Source organism: Mobula hypostoma, chromosome 24 (genome assembly GCF_963921235.1).
Source record: "Mobula hypostoma chromosome 24, sMobHyp1.1, whole genome shotgun sequence".
In the NCBI taxonomy this organism is placed as follows: domain Eukaryota; kingdom Metazoa; phylum Chordata; class Chondrichthyes; order Myliobatiformes; family Myliobatidae; genus Mobula; species Mobula hypostoma.
In genome coordinates, this window is record NC_086120.1 from 18,533,616 (window position 1) to 18,554,752 (window position 21,137).

At 44.5% G+C, this 21,137-nt stretch overlaps 1 protein-coding gene across 2 annotated transcripts in view; it reads left to right on the top strand.

Annotated features, from left to right (window-relative positions):
* LOC134337524 (tight junction protein ZO-3-like) overlaps window positions 1-21,137 on the top strand; it is a 117,496-nt gene that overhangs the window by 64,712 nt on the left and 31,647 nt on the right. For both annotated transcript variants that reach the window (XM_063032611.1, XM_063032610.1), the window contains exons 4-11: window positions 920-1,022; window positions 3,263-3,704; window positions 7,620-7,723; window positions 9,483-9,645; window positions 11,242-11,326; window positions 13,859-13,926; window positions 17,539-17,611; window positions 18,471-18,627. In XM_063032611.1, coding sequence (XP_062888681.1) covers window positions 920-1,022; window positions 3,263-3,704; window positions 7,620-7,723; window positions 9,483-9,645; window positions 11,242-11,326; window positions 13,859-13,926; window positions 17,539-17,611; window positions 18,471-18,627 — 1,195 coding nt within the window. The remainder of the gene's footprint in view (window positions 1-919; window positions 1,023-3,262; window positions 3,705-7,619; window positions 7,724-9,482; window positions 9,646-11,241; window positions 11,327-13,858; window positions 13,927-17,538; window positions 17,612-18,470; window positions 18,628-21,137) is intronic.

Here is a 21,137-nt window from a genome sequence, read left to right on the forward strand (position 1 = left end):
TCTGACTTAATGAGTATTTCCAGCATTCTATTTTAAGCCAGGGTGGTACCAGCTTTAACTTTTTTTTGGCGGCCTTTCCCCGGCAATATCAGAGCAATATTTGCCACCGTAAGGTCACCTGTACACCGATTGGTAGCACTCCACCTCTAGGGCAGAAAAGTGGGGAGTCCCACTCCAAAGACATAAGCAGAAAGATCTAGGCTGACATATGAATACAGTCTGAAAGAATTCTTTATTGATGGAAATTTCATGTATTAGATGAGGTATTAAGCTGAGGATTTCACCTCTCTCAGGTCAACATAAAAAAATTCCCACAGGATTATTGTGATCCTATAGGATTATCAGGGGAGACTCCTTGGTGAATTGGCTTATTTCTCAGCTAACAAAAAAGCAGAGTACCTTATCGTCATTGCACTGGTGATTGTGTGAGCTTGCACAGCAAAAAATAGGCATCAGTAGTCCTGCTTTACAACAGTGACTTCATAACTGCTTCGTTGGAGCCAAAAAGGTTGGGAGGATCTTCAGGTTGTGCAAAGCACCAGATATGTCAACTCTGTGTTTCTTTTACTACCATCCTCAGGGGAAGGAACTGACCCCAGGTTCCTGCTCTAAGGTGCGTCTGTCCAGGTTTGCAGATGATGGGACTGTGCAAGGGCAGTCAATAACACACAGTTCCACTGAACTGTAAATCAGCCATCTGTTTCACATCCCCATCAAGTTCCAGCTAAACTGAGCTGAGTGCAGGGTGTTGCCTTCTGGAAGTATTCATAACCAGAATGCGCCTCAATCTATTTGGCTTCCCGATCGGGGTGTCAGGAGAGGAAAGGTTTGGTGGAAGGAAATAGCCCAAAGATATGATGTGATGTGTTGCACTCCAGGGATGTTTTCCAGCTTAATCGGAATGGTTCCCTCTTTTCAGGATAAAGGACAGAATCGTGATGGTGAATGGCGTTTCCATGGAAAATGTACTTTCTTCATATGCCATCCAGTGTCTGAAGAGTTCTGGAAAGTCTGCTAACATAGTGAGTGCTGATAAAGAATTCGTGTGTCCTGAGGCAGAGCGATTACTCTACTCAATGAGTCTCTGCAATATGAGTTTTCTCTGGGTCACAATGATATAAGGCTATGAATTGAAATTCTTCCATGGCAGAGTGTGGGAAGAAATCAATAGATCTGATTGTTCTGCAGAAAAAAATGCAAATGTCAGCTGTTGGAATGTCTCAAGGACAGAACTATGAGATTTTTCAGAGGCAGACCAGCTACCGATAACTTGGTGCGACATACCTATGGTGCTTTAGTGATTAATTGTCTGAACTAGGTAGTTGGGCGTTAACACCCTCAGGGAAACAGGTATGGGTAATAGATACTGGTATGCCTGTTTTGACCACATCAAAAGAACAAATTAAAGAAAATAAGTGGGAAAAAAAGAGCAAAAATATTCAAATCAATATAATGCTTCACAGCCACTCAAGTACGGCCACAACGTGGACACTGTTTCACTGTAGGAAAATATAGCAGCTAGTTTAATTATTTTATTTAGAGATACAGCGTAGAACAGGCCCTTTCACTGATGAGGACACACCTAGAGTACTGTGTGCTGTTCTGGTCTCCTGTCTTGAGGAAGGATATGCTGCCTTTGGAGACAGTGCAGAGGAGGTTCTCCAGGCTAATTCCAGAGATGAGAGGGTTAGACAGTGAGGAGAGATTGAGTCATCTGGGACTGTATTCACTGGAATTCAGAAGAATGAGAGGAGATCTTACACAAACATATAAAATTATGGAAGGGATAGTTAAGATAGAGGTAGGAAAGTTGTTTCCACTGATAGGTGAGACTAGAACTAAGAGACATAGCCTCAAGATTCGGGGGAGTAGATTTAGGACAGAGATGAGGAGGAACTGCTTTTCCCAGAGGGTGGTGAATCAGTGGAATTCTCTGCCCAATAAGGCAGTGTAGGCTACCTCAGTAAATATATTTAATACCAGGTTGGATCGATTTTTGCAGAGTAGGTGAATTAAGGGTATGGGGAAAAGGCAGGTAAGTGGAGATGAGTCCATGCCCAGATCAGCCATGATCTTACTGAATGGTGGAGCAGGCTTGATGTAAAGATGGCCTACTCCTGCTCCTATTGCTAATGTTCTTTTGTGCTGGCTCACTGAGCTGCACTGCCCAGCACCCCACTTATTTAACCCTAGTCTAATCACAGGGCAAGTTACAATGACCAATTAACCTGCCAACCGGTATGTCTTTGGACTGTGGGAGGAAACCCATGTGCACATGGGAAGAATGTAGAAACTTTCTTACAGGGGACGCCGGAATTGAACTCCGAGCATCCAAAAGCTCGAGCTGTAACAGCATCACACTAAACACTACGCTACCGTGACAGCATTTCACACACAGCAGGTAGGATCCCACATAGACCAATGATAGAGGTGACTACTTAAGTGTTGATTAAATGATAATTCTATCCCGGACACCAGAGCTATCCTGAATAGTGCTTCGGGATCTTTTAATTCCACCTGAGAGGGACACACAATAAGTGTGTCAATAGACACCGTGGTGCGGTCGCAGACACCTCACTATAAATATCAGTTGTCCTGAGGCTTTAGTCTGCGATGAGGAAGGGAGGGAGGTGCTGCTGTCTTTAGGTCCAATTGGAACCTTCACTTGGTGATTTAGAAGTTGTATTTAGGGAAATTATCTGGATGGATTGGGATTGTGTTGAGGATGGATAATCAGAGCCAAGGACCTGTGGGGTTGAAATTAAGAGCCACCGATCAGGCAGAGTGAGATTAGCACTGAGCACCAGCACTGGGAGTCATAGTAAGCCAAGGATTAGCAGTGAAGATATGGTCTAAGGAATGGGAAGAGTTGTAGATTAAGAATTGGGCCAATGCACTGTGGGAATAAATTGTAAATAGGTTGAGGATTGTGGGTCAAAGGACTGGGGAGGCTACAACAGTGAAGCAACAGTTCTCCCGTCCACACCTACTGCAACACACTATTGTGCAATTTGACCTTCCCATGTCTGTCTCAAAAATGCATCTAATCCTGAGATCCAGTTTATTCCAGTCACAAAAATAATCTTGCCTGATAACTCATTTCGCAACTCTATTATAAAAGATTCAGGAATACCTTTGTTCTGACTCCTAACATTTTCATTCTTTAATGTCTTGCTAATTGGTTTTGGATAATCAATGTGGTTGTTTGAACCAAATGCTGAGAGAACTCATGCTAACTAATAGCTATGTCCTACTTTTTAAGACAGTGAAGAGGCCTCGTAAAGTACAGATCCCTGTGACTAATTCAGCACCACCAGGAGGATCCTTCTATTCAAACCATTCAAATCAATCAGACTATGCACATGATGATGCCTCTGATGAGGATGAGGACTATGATCCAGCTGACAGGAATTTACGAAGGATTCAGAACCAAAATTTGTACCATGAGGACTATCAACACAGTGATCAGGACCAGTACTCCGACAGGGACCACAGCTACAATCGAAGTCCAAGTCCCTCAAGGAGTTATGATCGAAGCCCTAGTCCCTCAAGGAATTACAACCATCAACACAACAACCATAACCACAATGACAGGGAGTATAGGAGAGAAGGCAGCCCAGCCTGGAGCCACGATGACAACACTCACCAACCTGCCCTGAAGAAACCTATCAAGAGCTTCCTCATTAAAAATAACAATAAAGAAGGTGAGAGAGATTTCTGCCAGATTCCAGTACGTTTCTGGCATTAGAGGTCGAACCTTGAAGGGGATGGGCTACAGGAAGAGAAGACCACTGCTGTTCCTAGTAAAGTGGCCACTAAGAATGTAAATGATAATAAACCTGATTTCTAATTCTAAATAGGGGCAATTTCAAAGGTTAAGTTACTGATTTTTTTTAAAGACCTGGAAGTATTCACACTTTAAACTGCACCTGCATTGTACTATAGCCCTCTGATAGAGCCACGTCACTGGGTGTATTTAAGGCAGAGATAGATAGGTTCTTGATTAGCCAGGGCATCAAAGGGTATGATTACATTAGATTAGATTCAACTTTATTGTCATTGTGCCGAGTACAGATACAAAGCCAATAAAATGCATTTAGCATCTGACCAGAAATGCAAAGAATAGTGTTATTTACAAAATAACTGCGAATAAAACAAGTGCTACAGCACACAAATATAAAAGTACTGAGACAGTACAATACGGATGCAATACTGCTTAGCGTTGTGATGTGAGGTTCAGCAGGGTCACAGCCTTAGGGAAGAAGCTCTTCCTGTGTCTGCTGGTGCGGGAGTGGAGGCTCCTGTAGCACCTACCTGATGGGAGGAGAGTAAAAAGTCCATGGTTAGGGTGAGATGCATCCCTGATAATGTTTCTCGCCCTGCCCAGGCAGCGTTTATAGTAGATGTTCTCAATGGTGGGCAATTGGGTGCCGATAATCCGCTGGGCAGTTTTCACCACATGCTGGAGTGCTTTGTGGTCCAATATGGGACAATTGCCATACCACACTGAGATGCAGTTGGTGAGTATGCTCTCAATGGTAAAAGTCTGTCGGTATCCTGGGACAGAGGTGAGCTTTTTCTGAGCTTCACAGGAAATAAAGGTGCTGTTGCGCCTTTTTTTTATCAGAATGGAGGAGTTCAGGGACCAGGTGAGATCCTCGGAAATGTGGACACCAAAGAATTTGAAGCTTGATACACGCTCCACTACAGTTCCGTTGTTGTTGGGACATGAATGTGACTCCTGGCATGCCTGAATTGAAAGCAGGGGAATGGGGATGACTGACATAATTGGATCAGCCTATGATTGGCAGAGCAGACTCGATGGGCCGAATGGCCTACTTCTGCTCCTATATCTTATGGTCTTATAATTATTGGTGCTGAATTGCCATTGGTGTAATAGCCAACCTTTTTATCGAAAGGGGTGAGTGAATTAAAGCTGGGGATGTCCCTCTGGTGTGCCACCCACTGTGGGCATTATGCAGTGATAAAGTGCAAAAGACAGAAAGTCAAGTAGCTGAGGAAGGTAAGCAGAATATCCAGTAGAATGGGTTGGAGGAACCAAGGGGGGTGTGGGGGTGTTGGATGAGAATGTCACTGTGGAAGTGGAGCCATTTGGGATGTACACCTCAGTAAGTGGTAGCAGAGAAGCTGTGAACCTCTGGTCATAATTCTAACTTGGAGTCAGCCAGAACCAGGATTAATGTGCAAATAGATCTTTGGAGGTGATATTTAAAATCCTGCTGAAGCTGCAATGGGAACAGAGAACAGTAGGTATCTAGTTTTAACGGTCAATGACTGGTAAGCATCAATTATGACAGCAATAGGGAAAAAGTAAGGACAATAGATGGCATTTAGGTAAAATTACGAAGACAGAGTTCCAAACAAAGTTTGTTACTGAATTTGAGATGGTGAAAGTACACTGGCTGGTACCCAAGCATAAGAGAATGCAAAATCCTGGTATAGCTATTGAATATTTAAGCAGCCGATCTACAGTTCTTCTGTGAAGTGCTCACTTCCAGAAGTAAGGCATTCCCACATCACACCATCTGCCCTGATAAATGTTCAAAGACGTCTTTCTGTGAATTTTTTTTGCTGCCTCCTAGTCACGGCCCTGATCTGTTGCAGCAGGCAATGGTTGTACTGTCAGTTCCCCGCAGAGGTAAACTGAAATAATTGATGTAACTCGCAACAAACGAGTTTGATAGTAAAGTGAGTCCATCTCTTTGGCAGGTTGTCTCTCCACCCGCATCAGGAATGTAGGCTGAACTGTCCTCAAAATGGCTGTAGGAGAGTTTCCAGTCTGGTCACATTACATGGATTTTATGCTAGCGACTCCACCAATGAGAAGGCAAATGTTCCGACTCTGGAAATCCACATTCATACACTTTGAGGATTTTTAGATTTCTGTCTTTTGGGTTAGTGCTCAGTGTCATATCTACAGTCTTATTTGTGACTTTACTTCTTTTTCCTTCTTAAGATTTGGTCTTCCAAGTCTCTGATTTCATTGTTTAGTTGTTCTCTTGTTCACCATCTGTCCTTTCTTCTTTCCTGTTTTCTTCTGTTCCTTTCCCTTCATTTCCCCCTCTCTCACACATTCTCTTCTCCCTCCATTCTCCCCAATGTATGAGCAGCCCAGGCAATACGCTAGTGTCATTTTGCATTTATTAAGATTGTAATATAGAGGGAAACAAAATAATGAGGTGTGTAGGTGTGGTATATGCATGCAGGCTTTTTTCCCTCAAGCTGGCTGAAACCAGAACTGGTCATAAGTTTGAGGTGAAAGGTGAAATAATTAAACAGAATCTGAAGGGAAACTTCCTTCATTCAGACCGTGGTGCATGTGTGGAAGAAGCTGCCAGCAGAACTAGGTGAATGATCAATAGTTTCAATAGGTACATTTAATGTCAGATAAATGTATATAATATACATCCTGCAATTCTTTTTCTTCGCAAATATCCAAGAAAGCAGAGGAGTGCCCCGAAGAATGAATAACAGTTAAATGTTAGAACCCAAAAGCCCCCCACCTCCCCCCAACGCGTAAGCAGCAACAAAGCAATGACCCCCCCTCCCCCCCAGCAAAAAGCATTGGCACCCCCCACTGAGCACTCAGGCGTACAGAAAAGCATCGATAAAGACACAGACTTCCAGTACCCGAAAGACTACTCGTTCACATGGTAATTCAACATGCCACAGGCTCTGTCTCTCCCTAATACCGGAAAAAGAGAGGTCCCCGTTTCACAGCGAGAGGGGAGACATAGCAAAACAACTTGCTGATTTATGATGTTACAAGTCTGTAGTGTCGCTTTTTCCGAGCTCTGTGCCCAAAGAACTCGTGTCCCTGGGCACACAGCCAGCAGCCAGCTCACTGCTTTCGATCTTCCGTGCACTTCCACCACATCAGGCAGGGGCACCAGCCTTGAACCCCACCGCCTCTGTAGCCATGAAAATCCGGCACCCTGAAGGCACGCTTATCTTCCAGGCTACATCCTTGGCATATCAAAAAGCGGCCGGTTGTGAGGCCCCACTTCCGCAAAGCACAAAAGTCAGCATGTAACTCCAGGTCAGGTTCTTCAAAAGAACCTTGAGAGGGGAAAAAAGAAATATCAAAATAGAAATAGAGCTGTTTCTGAAGGTGCAAGCAAAGGAGGCACTGTTAGGCCCATCATCCTCCTATGCCCCACCCAACAGTAACATTTAAGATAACATTTGTAACATTAAGGCTTGGATAGGTAGTAGTTTAGAGGAATATGGTTCAGCTTCAGGTAGATAGGACCAGACAGAAGATCAGATTGTCATGGACCAGAAATACCAAGGGGCCTATTTCTGTGCTAGAGTACTCTGACTTTATCGGTCTATAGCCAAATGTGAACTGCAGCGGAAGTGTCCAAATGAGCCTTGATCAGTGAGGTTAAAATGTACAACAGTAATGTGGTCATATGTTTCTGATGCTAACACATCACTGCTTTTGATAATTTACCTTTGTCAAAAGAATAATTGACTGTATATTTATTATTTTAAATCAGAATATGTGAAATTCCCATCGTTAACCATTCCTGGGTTATCATCATTTCTGAATAGTTTCTTTATTTTTTTCTTTTGTGCAACATTTTGCCGTACAGAATATGGACTGAGGTTGGGAAGTCAAATTTTCATTAAGCACATGACATCAAGTGGTCTTGCCTCAAAAGAAGGGGTCTTACAAGAGGGAGACATCATACTGAAGGTAAGAGATATTTACTTTCAAAGTCTGCAGATCTGTTAATTAATGAAGCCGATCAATTGTATTTGACATCACCAACAAAGATCTAAGTCCATTGAAGGATTTAGCAGTACCACATTACAAGTGGGAAGATTTGCTTATAGAAAGCCCAGCTCTAGAATCCAAGGGTGTAATGTTGTGGGTCTACTCACAGACAGTATAGAGAGAAGACAGAAATTTTAGAATCAGTTCTCTGTAGTTTTTTTTTGCAAATGCAGTTCCACACTAACATTGTGAGATCAGTGCCCTTCAACATTATTTGATAAATAATCCTCATTTCTCTCCTTTGGTTCAAGATTACCATGAAATTCTTGCAAATTAATTACCTCCCATGGCAGGAAGCAGGACTGCTGGAGGATGGGGAATAAAAAGAGAAAATAACAAAAATATACTCATCCATTATTTCAGACACAAGTCCCTGACTTTAAGAAGTTTTCAAAAAGTGGTAATATTAAACAAATAACTTAACTTGTAAAAAGTTATTGAAACAAAATGAAAATTAAATCACCTAGAAATATTTAAAGATAATGGAATACAGATCATCTTACAACAGAAATAATTAAAGATGCTACAGATGCTCAATCTGGAGCAACAAACAACCTGCTGGAGGAACACAGCAGGGAAAGCAGCATCTGCAGGAGAGAAAGGGACAATTTTGTTAATTACTTTTTCTTAACTTCATGATCGTAAACAGCTTTCCCATATTAAGAACTAGGAGGCTCCAGAAAGTTTGTTACTTTATGATGTTAGCGATACATCTGGTACCTCACAACTTCAATGACTTCTGATGATGCCCGTGTAGAGCTTGCACACAGTATTCGCATGGGTTTCAAAGGGTATGCGGAGAAGGCAGGGGAGTGGGGATGACTGGAAGAATTGGATCAGCCCATTGTTATATGGCAAAGCAGACTCGATGGGCTGAATGGCCTACTTCTGCTCCTATATCTTATGGTCTTATGGATTTCGTGCACTCCCATTTCCAAAGACACATGGTTTAGTAGATTAATTGGCCTCGAGTATGTAGGTGAGTGATTCAATCTAGTGGGGGGAGTGATTAGAATGTAGTCACAGAGAAAATTAGTTGTGGGATGGGACTGATTTGTAAGTTAGCATAACTTGATGGGCCAAATAGGAAATACAAAAATATGAACTTTGTTTAGAGACAAGTGAGAAAGTACAAGACTCAACAGCAAGAATTTGACAGAAAGTTCAGGTTTTCCATGTTAGATATAATTGCTGGTATCTAAAACTTCCTAACTATGGAAAGGGAAGCCACAGAGCAGAGGTTCCCAATCGTTTTTATGCTATGGAGCCCTACCATTAACCAAGGGGCCCTTTAACCCCAGTTTATGGAGATGGTCCTTAGGCCCAACTGTTTCATGCCAACCAAGATTCCCATCTGAGGTAGTCCCCTCTAAACCAAGGGTTCATAAACTGGGGTCAAAGAACCCCTTGGTCTATGACTCTAATTATATTGATTAATACTACTAATTTACTAATGGTAAAACCTGACAAAATACAGACCATTGAATCTCAGAGATGGTCTTAAGTGGAAATTGGATGTTGCTGTATCTAGGGATGTTTGGCATGATCAGTAAATGAATCTAAAGTCAATCTAAAGATGGAATGTCTTGTTAAGCCTGATGGCCCATTTTCTTAGGTTACCTTAAATGGTGGCTGTTCTTCATGTTGGAAGTCGAAGGTCACTTTCTGTGTTTGGCAGATTAATGGTATAGTGACAGAGAATATATCTCTAGAAGATACAAGGTCATTAATTGAGAGATCGGAGGGAAAGCTGAAGCTGGTGGTTCTTCGGGATAACGAACAGTTTCTGGTCAACATCCCAGACCTGGAGGACAGTGAAGAAAACAGCTCTGGATTGGAAGGTAAGAGACCAAGTTATTATTTTATCACCTTCTCAATGTACTGTCTCACTGCCAGCAGGTACAAGGAAAATTCTGTTTCCTTTTATTGTAGTTTTCACTTCATACTCTTATATTACAGTAATAAATCTATTCTGAGATTCAAATAAATATTGTTTGATGGAACTTCCATGCCAATTCCTGCTGAACTTTGGCAGAAGATTGGCAGCATTTGATGGAATAAAGAAAATGAGGATCTTGTCTTTTTATAAATTTCTCCAAGATTCTGTTGATCTTCCAACTAGAATTTAAATACCTTACTTTCGGTTTGTGTGGTCTTCCTAGTTCCTCTCCGTCTTTGCTTGTTTTGCTTTTCTCTTCTTAATTATGTCTCATTATAAATTTCTCAAGTACCTATGTGTGTATATGGCATTGTAGAAGCAAATGTATGATGTGTTTGAGGAACATTCAGGCCCAATCTAAAGTAAATGGACTATCACCTCCACAAAACCTCTGGACAGAGTAAGGCGAATAAACGTCCAGTATGTCCATATTACAGTGTGGTTTGTCAACATCTTAAACTGAGCAGCATCACCCCCTGGTGTGGGTGTAATAAATACAACAAAGTGGGACAAGGCTTTAGATGTCTAGTTTCCAAATTAGAAACTCGGTTCAAAAAACCGCATTGCCTGTATCAAAGGTTCAAAGGTTCAATTTACTGTCAGAGAAATGTTTACAATATGCGTCCTGAAATACTTTTTCTTTGCAAAACATCCACGAAAACGGAGAAGTGCCCCAAAGAATAAATGACAGTTAAACATGAGAACCCCAAAGTCCCCCCCCCAGCTTCCCCCTTCCGTGCGTATGCGGCAGTGAGCAACAATCCCCCCTACCCCCACCGGTAAAACAAAAAGTGCACCCGCTACCGAGTACAAGCGTGAGCTAAGCAATAGCAGAGACACACACCTTGCAGTTACCCCAAAGACTATCGCAATTCGTCTGGCATTCAGCAACCCACCCGTTCTCTCTCTCCCTCATGAGGTCCCCCGTTTTCACTGCGAGCAGGAGACATAACAACAACCCACTGGTTTATGACATTAAAAAGTCCGTTTCGTCACTTTTTATGAGCTCTGTGCCCGAAGATCACAAAGATCTTGGGTCTTCGGGCCTACAGCGAAAGATTTTCTGGCCTTCCCAACGACACACAAGGCTCCTGCCGTGACGCCCACCCTCGATCCAGCTGGCTCCAGAGCCCCGAGATCTTAGGCTTCCGAACACGATCGAGACTCTCAGGCTGACCCCTTGGCGTGCCAAACACTGGCTGGTCCTGAAACCCCGAGAACGGGTCCCATTCCCACAAAGAACCGAAGTCAGCGTGTAACTCCAGGTCAGGATCTTCAAAAGGACCCTGAAAGGGAAAACTATTAACGATGGAGTTACAGCTGTTTCCGAAGATGCAAGCAAAGGAGTCGTCGTTTAGCGCCATCTTAATTCCGCTTCCATTTCCGTTTGTGGTGCCTTTTGGCTAAAATGAACAATGTATGATTTTTCGCAGAAAAATGAATGAATGAAAAGTTTTAAATCTCAAACTGTTCTGACTATCTACACCCTCTGCACCAGATATTTCAGATCTGGAGCCTGAACAATCAGATTCAGCCCCCAACGTTGAGCCAGATCCAGCCAACAAAATGAAGACCAGTGAAAGGTAGGCAGAGCAATGGGAAATAATAGGTACATGATAGGCCATAGTAATGGAGGTAGTGACCAAGTTATAGGGCACAATGAAGGGAGATAGATACTTATTAACTAATGAGCAGATAATAGATTCATTTTCCATTATATTCCTTTTGAGGATCATTAATGCTTCCACACGTCACTGAGAAGCTAAAGGAGAAGAGGCCAGCAGAAACTCACGACAGGACCTCCTTCATTCCTAAAACGTTGTGACCCTCTGAATGGAAAAGATTTCCTCTTCTCTCTCTTTTTAAACTGAGACCCCCTTTTTCCAGATTCTTTCACAAGAGAAACCATGATATCTGCATACACCATTTTTTTCTTCTAAACTGCAGCAGAGGAAAATTTACGTAGCCTGTCCAACCTTTCCTGATGAGACTAGTCATCTGTTCCAGGTATTGGTCTAGTATACTTCTTTCGGACTGCTTACAACGTATTATCAAGCTTCCTTAAACAGGGTGATCACTTCAGGATATTTACTCCAGGTATGGTCTCACCAGTGTCCTATATAGTTGAAGGAAAACATCTCCAAATTTGTATACAACACCCTCACAATGAACAGTAACATTCTGTGGGTTTGCCTTATTACTTGTTGTACCTGAATGCTAGGATTTTGCGATTCATGTACTAGGACACTGGATCCCTCTGCATATCAAAGCCCTGAAATCTTTAAAAAGTTAGATAATAAGCTTCATTATTATTTTTCCTGGCAAAATGAAAACTTCATACTTTCCCACATTTGGCACATCTGTGCCCATTCATCCATCCCATCTTTACCCCTTTATCATCACCTTATGTTCTCTTCACCAAGTATATTCCTATTTCTTAGTGTCGCCAGGTAATTTAACAACCACGTCTTCAATGCCTTCATCCAGGTCATGTACAGTATATAAACTGTAAAAAGTTAAAGTCCCAGGACTGATCTTTGTAGCACACATTTGTTAAATCCTTTAGCTAAAAAAAACCTACTTTCTCTTTCCTGTTAACTGCGCCATCTACCAGCTCCACACGGTAGCCCCTACCCTGTGAAATTTTATTTTCTGTAATCACCTTTCATGCATCATCTTATCAAATGCCTTATTGAAATCTTAGTGCATCCCCAGTTTTCCGTCTTTCGCCACAGATAGTAAAGTGCAGGGAGAGATGGGTTGTAGAGTTCAGGGGGGGATGGGTTGTAGAGTGCAGGGGGAGATGGGTTGTAGAGTGCAGGGGGAGATGGGTTGTAGAGTGCGGGGGGAGATGGGTTGTAGAGTGCAGGGGGGGATGGGTTGTAGAGTGCAGGGGGAGATGGGTTGTAGAGTGCACGGGGAGATGGGTTGTAGAGTTCAGGGGGGGTGGGTTGTAGAGTGCAGGGGGAGATGGGTTGTAGAGTGCAAGGAGAGATGGGTTGTAGAGTGAAGGGGGAGATGGGTTGTAGAGTGCGGGGGAGATGGGTTGTAGAGTGCAGGGGAGATGGGTTGTATAGTGCAGGGGGAGGTGGGTTGTAGAGTGCAGGGGGAGACGGGTTGTAGAGTGCAGGGGAAGATGGGTTGTCCAGTTCAGGGAAGATGGGTTGTAGAGTGCAGGGGAGATGGGTTGTAGAGCGCAGGGGAGAGATGGGTTGTAGAGTGCAGGGGGAGATGGGTTGTTCAGTTCAGGGGGGATGGGTTGTAGAGTGCAGGGGGAGATGGGTTGTAGAGTGCAGGGGGAGATGGGTTGTAGAGTGCAGGGGGAGATGGGTTGTAGAGTGCAGGGGGAGATGGGTTGTAGAGTGAAGGGGGAGATGGGTTGTAGAGTGCAGGGAGAGATGGGTTGTAGAGTGAAGGGGGAGATGGGTTGTAGAGTGCGGGGGAGATGTGTTGTAGAGTGCAGGGGAGGTGGGTTGTAGAGTGCAGGGGGAGACGGTTTGTAGAGTGCAGGGGAAGATGGGTTGTAGAGTGCAGGGGAAGATGGGTTGTCCAGTTCAGGGGAAGATGGGTTGTCCAGTTCAGGGAAGATGGGTTGTAGAGTGCAGGGGAGATGGGTTGTAGAGCGCAGGGGGAGGTGGGTTGTAGAGTGCAGGGGGAGATGGGTTGTAGAGTGAAGGGGGAGATGGGTTGTAGAGTGCGGGGAGAGGTGGGTTGTACAGTGCAGGGGGAGATGGGTTGTACAGTGCAGGGGGAGATGGGTTGTTCAGTGCAGGGGGAGATAGGTTGCTGCTTCAAGGAATTCCATATAAATTGGCCAAACATAATTCTCTTTTTAAAAAAAACTATATTGACCTGATACTTCAAATTTTTCAACATGCTCTGCTGTAGTATCTTTAATAATAAATTCCAGCATTTTCCCTACAACAGATATAGCCCAATTAGTCAGAAGCTTCCTGCTTTCTGTCTCCATCCCTTTTAAATCAATTTATTCATCATTCATTTGTTAATTTTCATCCACTTCGATGCATATAGAGGTCTGAATCATTCGATTTTGCTGTTGTTCAGAGATTTGGTGTTGACCAGAGATGACTCTTGTTTTCCATTCTTATTTCCAGCCTCACACCAATCAAAAACCCAGTGACAGAGATGGGTTTCAGTCCTGTAACCCCTACACCCCATTATGGTGAGCACTAATAGGTAACCAGTTCATTGTGAGTGAGTAGGTTCAACTGAACTATTTTGATTCTTGCTGATTGAAGTGAATAATTATATTTCACAGCAGTGAATGAGTTTGGCTTAGAGATGATAATTTGTGATTAATGGGTGGATTTGAGAGCATCATTTATCAGAAGCCCTCGAGCTGATGGAAGCTTTTAGCCAGTAAATGTGCTGTTCAGGAAGTGAGAAGGGATGACTGTCTAAGAGGTGCAAACTTGACATGAGGAGATAGCTCCAGTAACTATCTGCAGCTCCCAAAGACAGCCTGCCCTGATTTAATTCCATCCTCTCCGGGGGCTGAGTGATCCAACACAATGAAAGGATTAAACGGAAGGGAGACAACTGGAAGAGGAGCATAAGGTCCTTCACACAAGAGCGGTGAGGAAGGAGAGAATGTTTCTATCGGTTGACACAGAAACTAAGTAGTAAGCAAAAATTATACTGCATATGCAGAAGTAATGAATAGATACAGGAATATGAGATGTTTCAATATTTTCTTATGAGAAGGCCATTCAGCCCACTGAATCTGTCGAGTTCTCAAAGCAATCCCTTCATTCTCATTCCTCCAGTTTATTGCCAGAATCCGTCAGTGCCCCAGTCATCTAAACCAGAGGCAACTTACAATGTCCAATGAACCTGCCAACCAGCATATTGTTAGACTCCGGGAAGAAATCAGAGGACCCCAAGGAAATCCACAGGGACACAGGGCAAAAATGCAAACTTGACACAAGCTGAAGGTCAGGCTGCTTCCAGTTGCAGGAACAAAGTGACAGTAGTACTGCTTGTTGCACCACACACACCTACACAACCGCCAATATAGATTGCAGTCTGTGTTAAAACTTCCGAAGAGCAGGGAAAAGATGGATAATACAGTGCAGGGAGAGATGAGTTGTCCAGTGCAGAGAGAGATGGGTTGTCCAAAGCAGAGAGAGATGGGTTGTAGAGTGCAGGGGGAGATGGGTTGTAGAGTGCAGGGGGAGATGGGTTGTACAGTGCTGGGGGAGATGGGTTGTAGAGTGCGGGGGGAGATGGGTTGTAGAGTGCAGGGGGAGATGGGTTGTAGAGTGCAGAGAGAGATGGGTTGTAGAGTGCAGGGGAGATGGGTTGTAGAGTGCAAGGGGGATGGGTTGTCCAGTTCAGGGGGAGATGGGTTGTAGAGTGCAGGGGGAGATGGGTTGTAGAGTGCAGGGGGAGATGGGTTGTAGAGTGCAGGGGGAGGTGGGTTGTAGAGTGCAGGGGGAGATGCGTTGTAGAGTGTGGGGGGAGATGAATTGTAGAGTGCAGAGAGAGATGGATGTACAGTTCAGGGGGAGATGGGTTGTAGAGTGCAGGGGGAGATGGGTTATAGAGTGAAGGGGGAGATGGGTTGTAGAGTGCAGGGGGAGATGGGATGTACAGTGCAGGGGGAGATAGGTTGTACAGTGCAGGGGGAGATGGGTTGCAGAGTGCAGGGGGAGATGGGTTGTAGAGTGCAGAGGGATGGGTTGTAGAGTGCAGGGGGAGATGGGTTGTAGAGTGCAGGGGGAGATGGGTTGTCCAGTTCAGGGGGAGATGGGTTGTCCAGTTCAGGGGGAGATGGGTTGTAGAATGCAGGGGGAGATGGGTTGTAGAGTGCAGGGGAGATGGGTTGTAGAGTGCGGGGGGAGGTGGGTTGTAGAGTGCAGGGGGAGATGGGTTGTAGAGTGCAGGGGGAGATAGGTTGTACAGTGCTGGGGGAGATGGGTTGTAGAGAGCAGGGGGAGATGGGTTGTCCAGTTCGGGGGGAGATGGGTTGCACAGTGCTGGGGGAGATGGGTTGTAGAGTGCGGGGGGAGATGGGTTGTAGAGTGCAGGGGGTGGTGGGTTGTAGAGTGCAGGGGGAGATGGGTTGTAGAGTGCAGGGAGAGATGCGTTGTAGAGTGCAGGGGGAGATGCGTTGTAGAGTGCAGGGGGAGATGGGTTGTAGAGTGCAGGGGAGATGGGTTGTAGAGAACAGGGGGAGATGGGTTGTAGAGTACAGGGGAGATGGGTTGTAGAGTACAGGGGGAGATGGGTTGTAGAGTTCAGGGGGTGATGGGTTGTAGAGTGCAGGGGGAGATGGGTTCTAGAGTGCAGGGGGAGATGGGTTCTAGAGTGCAGGGGGAGATGGGTTGTAGAGTGCAGGGGGTGATGGGTTGTAGTGTTCAGGGGGGGTGGGTTGTAGAGTGCAGGGGGAGATGGGTTGTAGAGTGCAGGGGGAGATGGGTTGTAGAGTGCAGGGGGAGATAGGTTGTAGAGTGCGGGGAGAGATGGGTTGTAGAGTGCAGGGCGGAGATGAGTTGTCCAGTTCAGGGGGAGGTGGGTTGTAGAGTGCAGGGGGTGATGGGTTGTAGAGTGCAGGAGGAGATGGGTTGTAGAGAGCAGGGGGAGATGGGTTGTCCAGTGCTGGGGGAGATGGGTTGTAGAGTGCAGGGGGAGATGGGTTGTCCAGTTCAGGGGGAGATGGGTTGTAGAATGCAGGGGGAGATGGGTTGTAGAGTGCGGGGGGAGGTGGGTTGTAGAGTGCAGGGGGAGATGGGTTGTAGAGTGCAGAGGGAGATGGGTTGTAGAATGCAGGGGGAGATGGGTTGTAGAGTGCAGGGGGAGATGGGTTGTAGAGTGCAGGGGGAGATGGGTTGTAGAGTGCAGGGGGTGATGGGTTGTACAGTGCTGGGGGAGATGGGTTGTAGAGTGCGGGGGGAGGTGGGTTGTAGAGTGCAGGGGGAGATGGGTTGTAGAGTGCAGGGGGAGATGGGTTGTAGAATGCAGGGGGAGATGGGTTGTAGAGTGCAGGGGGAGATGGGTTGTAGAGTGCAGGGGGTGATGGGTTGTAGAGTGCAGGGGGTGATGGGTTGTAGAGTGCAGGGGGTGATGGGTTGTACAGTGCTGGGGGAGATGGGTTGTAGAGTGCGGGGGGAGGTGGGTTGTACAGTGCTGGGGGAGATGGGTTGTACAGTGCTGGGGGAGATGGGTTGTAGAGTGCAGGGGGAGATGGGTTGTAGAGTACCGGGGGAGATGGGTTGTAGAGTGCGGGGGGAGGTGGGTTGTAGAGTGCAGGGGGAGATGGGTTGTAGAGTGCAGGGGGTGATGGGTTGTAGAGTGCAGGGGGAGATGGGTTGTAGAGTGCGGGGGGAGGTGGGTTGTAGAGTGCAGGGGGAGATGGGTTGTAGAGTGCGGGGGGAGGTGGGTTGTACAGTGCTGGGGGAGATGGGTTGTAGAGTGCAGGGGGAGGTGGGTTGTAGAGTGCAAGGGGAGATGGGTTGTCCAGTTTCGGGGGAGATGGGTTGTACAGTGCTGGGGGAGATGGGTTGTAGAGTGCGGGGGGAGGTGGGTTGTACAGTGCTGGGGGAGATGGGTTGTAGAGTGCAGGGGGAGGTGGGTTGTAGAGTGCAAGGGGAGATGGGTTGTCCAGTTTCGGGGGAGATGGGTTGTACAGTGCTGGGGGAGATGGGTTGTATACTGCAGGGAGAGGTGAGTTGCTCTGTGCAGGGGATATGTTGTACAGCAGAGTGTCATTTTGTTTACTTACTAGTCATTGGTTTTCAATATAGCTGTTTTATTTATTTTTTTCAAAATTCAGACATCGGGGATGCAACATATGCTGTCCCTGTAAAGGCATCAAACAGAAGACCACCAGATGAGTATAATGTTGGGTAAGCTTAAGGCAATAATGAAACTAATGGACTACTGAAGTTACATGTGATTCACTGGATGTTGATTTATTTAATTTACTATTATGTTTCAGAGAGCTGCTGGTTTTGTAAGAACATCCAAGTTTGCTTCTTTTACCCGTTATTTCCGTCTTTCTCCTTAAGATGCTGTCTGACCATGGCAGCAGAGTGTAGTCGGGGAGCCTGGCATCCTCTGATCTTAGGAGACAGGAGAAAAGAAAATGGTTTTTCTTATTGTCAGTTCAAGAGCAAGCCAACATAAAAAAGTTGCTAATGTGATGATAGAATAAAGTGAAATAATTTCTCCTTTAGACTAACCATTTTGTCAGGGCGATTGGGGCTTTGATGTGATCTAGGCATTGCCTTTCTTCCTGTCTATCCACCTTTTCCGTTCATACATTCAATCCATCCAAAGTTTTTTCTTGTTCCATTCATTCTGGTAGAAGTCCTGGTAATCAACATCGACGCATAGTCAATGTTTTCAAAGGCATAATTCATAACCAGTCCTGCAAGAGCTTTGGTTCTGTCTGTGCCCTTTGGGTTACATCTAGCAACAACAGAAGGACCAATGAATCTGGCATCTACACTGAACCATCAAAAGCAGCTGCTGGAGTCCAAGCTTAAGTTGTAACTCTCTAAATTAAAAGCAAGTATGCAGGGGTCAGGGTTGCCACTTGTCTATCCAGAGGAACTCAAGATTAGTCCTTTCAATGGCCCAGCCTTTCACTTGCCTCCTGTAACCTTGTGTAATAATAGTATAGAGGACAGAACTTTTTTTTAGCCAGATATTCAGAAGGAAAGAATCACTTTGTGCTCACTGACTGGGTTTTTCTATACTTAGTTACAGCCCAGCCATGAAGGTTGTGAGGTTTGTGAAGGATGCCAATGTTGGCTTGCAGCTGGCCGGAGGCAACGACGTTGGAATATTCGTTTCTCGGGTTCTCGAAGACAGTCCTGCTGCCAAACAGGGAATCCAGATAGGAGATCAGATTTTAAAGGTAATAGAATGTGAAGTAATCCAATCACAAACAAGAGAAACAAATAAGAGAATGTGAATTCTTGATTATTATTATTATTGATAGAAGCGAGAGAACAAGTGCCGGTAAATAGCGATAGTATAAATAGATACTTAAAAGTGGGCTGAATGTTTATACATGTGTGACAGTATGACTCTGAGACTCTCTCCCATGTTGTTCATTATTTCTAGGTAATTTATGCTCAACAAGGGAAAAGAACTTACTTAACCTAAGGTCTCATTTAGACAGACCTATATACATTACCATCACCACCACATTATCCCTTCCTGCTCCTCCACCCCCACTCTACATAGCCAGTGATTTAGGCTCATTTGAGGTGATCTGGCGAAGGCGTTTGCCAAGGTTAGACAAGAGCAAAAGTCTAGACTGATCATTAGGATGGTAAAGACAATATTTCAATGCATAGGTCTACACAAAGAATTTACCACCATTGCCTGGGGTAGTAGAGTCTGAAGCATCATTTAAAAGGCAACACAGTTGGTATTTGGGGAAAGAGAATGGTGAAAGTTTAAGGATCAAGGATCAACTTTATTCAGCTTATACATTTACATGTATTACAAATTTGCTGTGATACGTTGCCATGACGCGCAACAAAAACAGAAATATTCAACAATTTTAAGAATACGAATTATATAAAATAAACTTAGAGGTTAGGTACAAATATGGAATAAAATGTGCATAAATACATAAATTCTAACATGCATTTACAATGTAAACAGCATTATATAAAGTGGTTTATAAAGTGTGAACAATGCACTACAGTGACTGAGGTAATACGTAGAGAGAAGGGAGGGAGTGGCTAACTAGAATTGTTGAGCAGACTAACTGCCTGCGGAAAGAAATGTTTTAAATGGCATGATGTTTTTTTTGGTTTTAATAGCCCTATTGTGCTTTCCAGCAGGGAGCTTTGGGAAAATGTAGTTTGCTGGGTGGTAGTGTCTGCAATGATTTTTCCTGCCCACTTCTTTGTCCTGGACACATACAAGGCATGCAGTGATGTTAGACTGCAGACAATGACCTGACAGCTGGCTGTATTGTGAGAGGATGCAGTGAGTAATAGCTGATGTGAGAATGCTGTCTCTGATTGCAGTGTAGAATTACACCAGTCTGTTCCGGATGAGATGGTATTTTGCCAGCTGCCACAAGAAGTACATCCTCTGCCGAGCCTTTTTGTTAATGAAGGAGATATGGTTCTCCCATATGAGGTCCTGAGAAATAATAAAGCCCAGGAACCTGAATATCAAAATGGCGCTAGCAGTAGAGTTGTTGATGAGTGGTTGGAGAGAAGAAACGCTTCTCCTGAAGTTGATATGCATCTCCATGGTTTTGAGGGCATTCAGCTCCAAGTTGTTGTGATTGCACTAGGACACTAGTTTGTTTACTAACTGGTGCTACTTAGATTAAATGTCAGAGAATGGATTTCAGTTGATCAGAATGTGGATTCCTCCACCAAATGTGGAAACAAAAGGAACAAAATTCTTTAAAATAAAATTAGGAAGTTTTTTGAAAAGGAGCAATATCATAGTCTATTGAGAAAGCAGATATGGGGGTTCAAACTCACCTACTTATGGAAATTAACACCCACCATAGCAGTAAATGAACCCATATTGTGCTGAAATATTATTATTCTACATTGCATGTAAATATGGGTAAGTATTATAAATAGCTCCACTGCCTTCTGGGCACCCTTGGGAGAGATGAAGGCTATTGGAGTAAATCCGGAGTGGAGCCCCTAAGGTGGCTGGACGTCATCGAACATCCTTCTGGCAGCTCCTGCAGCCAAGCTGGTGCCAAACATATTACTTCATAAGCTTTCCTTTGGACTATACTGGTGAGGCCGAGAGGGGGATCTTGACACCTGGGCATCACAGGATCTCCACACCTTCCGCCCAGGTGTACGAGGATGATCATCATCACCCATTGTCCTTCGGGACAGACGGATGCCAACCACAACCACATTACATAACAGGCAGGTGACTGACATAACACCAGGAGGTTGACTAATAAAACAGAAACCCCAAGCCCAGAGGAAAAGAGAATAGTCTCTGAAACCCATCAGTCCATAAACATCTAGCAGACAATATTTCAACAATTGCTTTGTCTTTAACGGTGATAAACCAATCTGAATTAGATTAAAGTGAAGTTCAACATAATTATTCTTGGCCCTGAAGGTAACTTCTCGACCAGTATTGATCCATATATATAGCAAGGTCTGTTTCCACTCGGATGGCTGAATCTACTTGTGGAGATGTTGCAATTGACCTCCTTATCCTTGAATTAATACTGTACCTCATCTCTCTCCAGCAATCCTTGTCAGACGTATAGGAATAGATGTTGCGTGAATAGAGAATTGGGGTTTGATATATTCTCAATTGTACTCTACATCTTCCAAATGATCACTGTCAAGGCTCCTTGTGATTAATTATTGCCTCTTTCGCCTACAATCACAATTATGAACACTAAGCCATTTA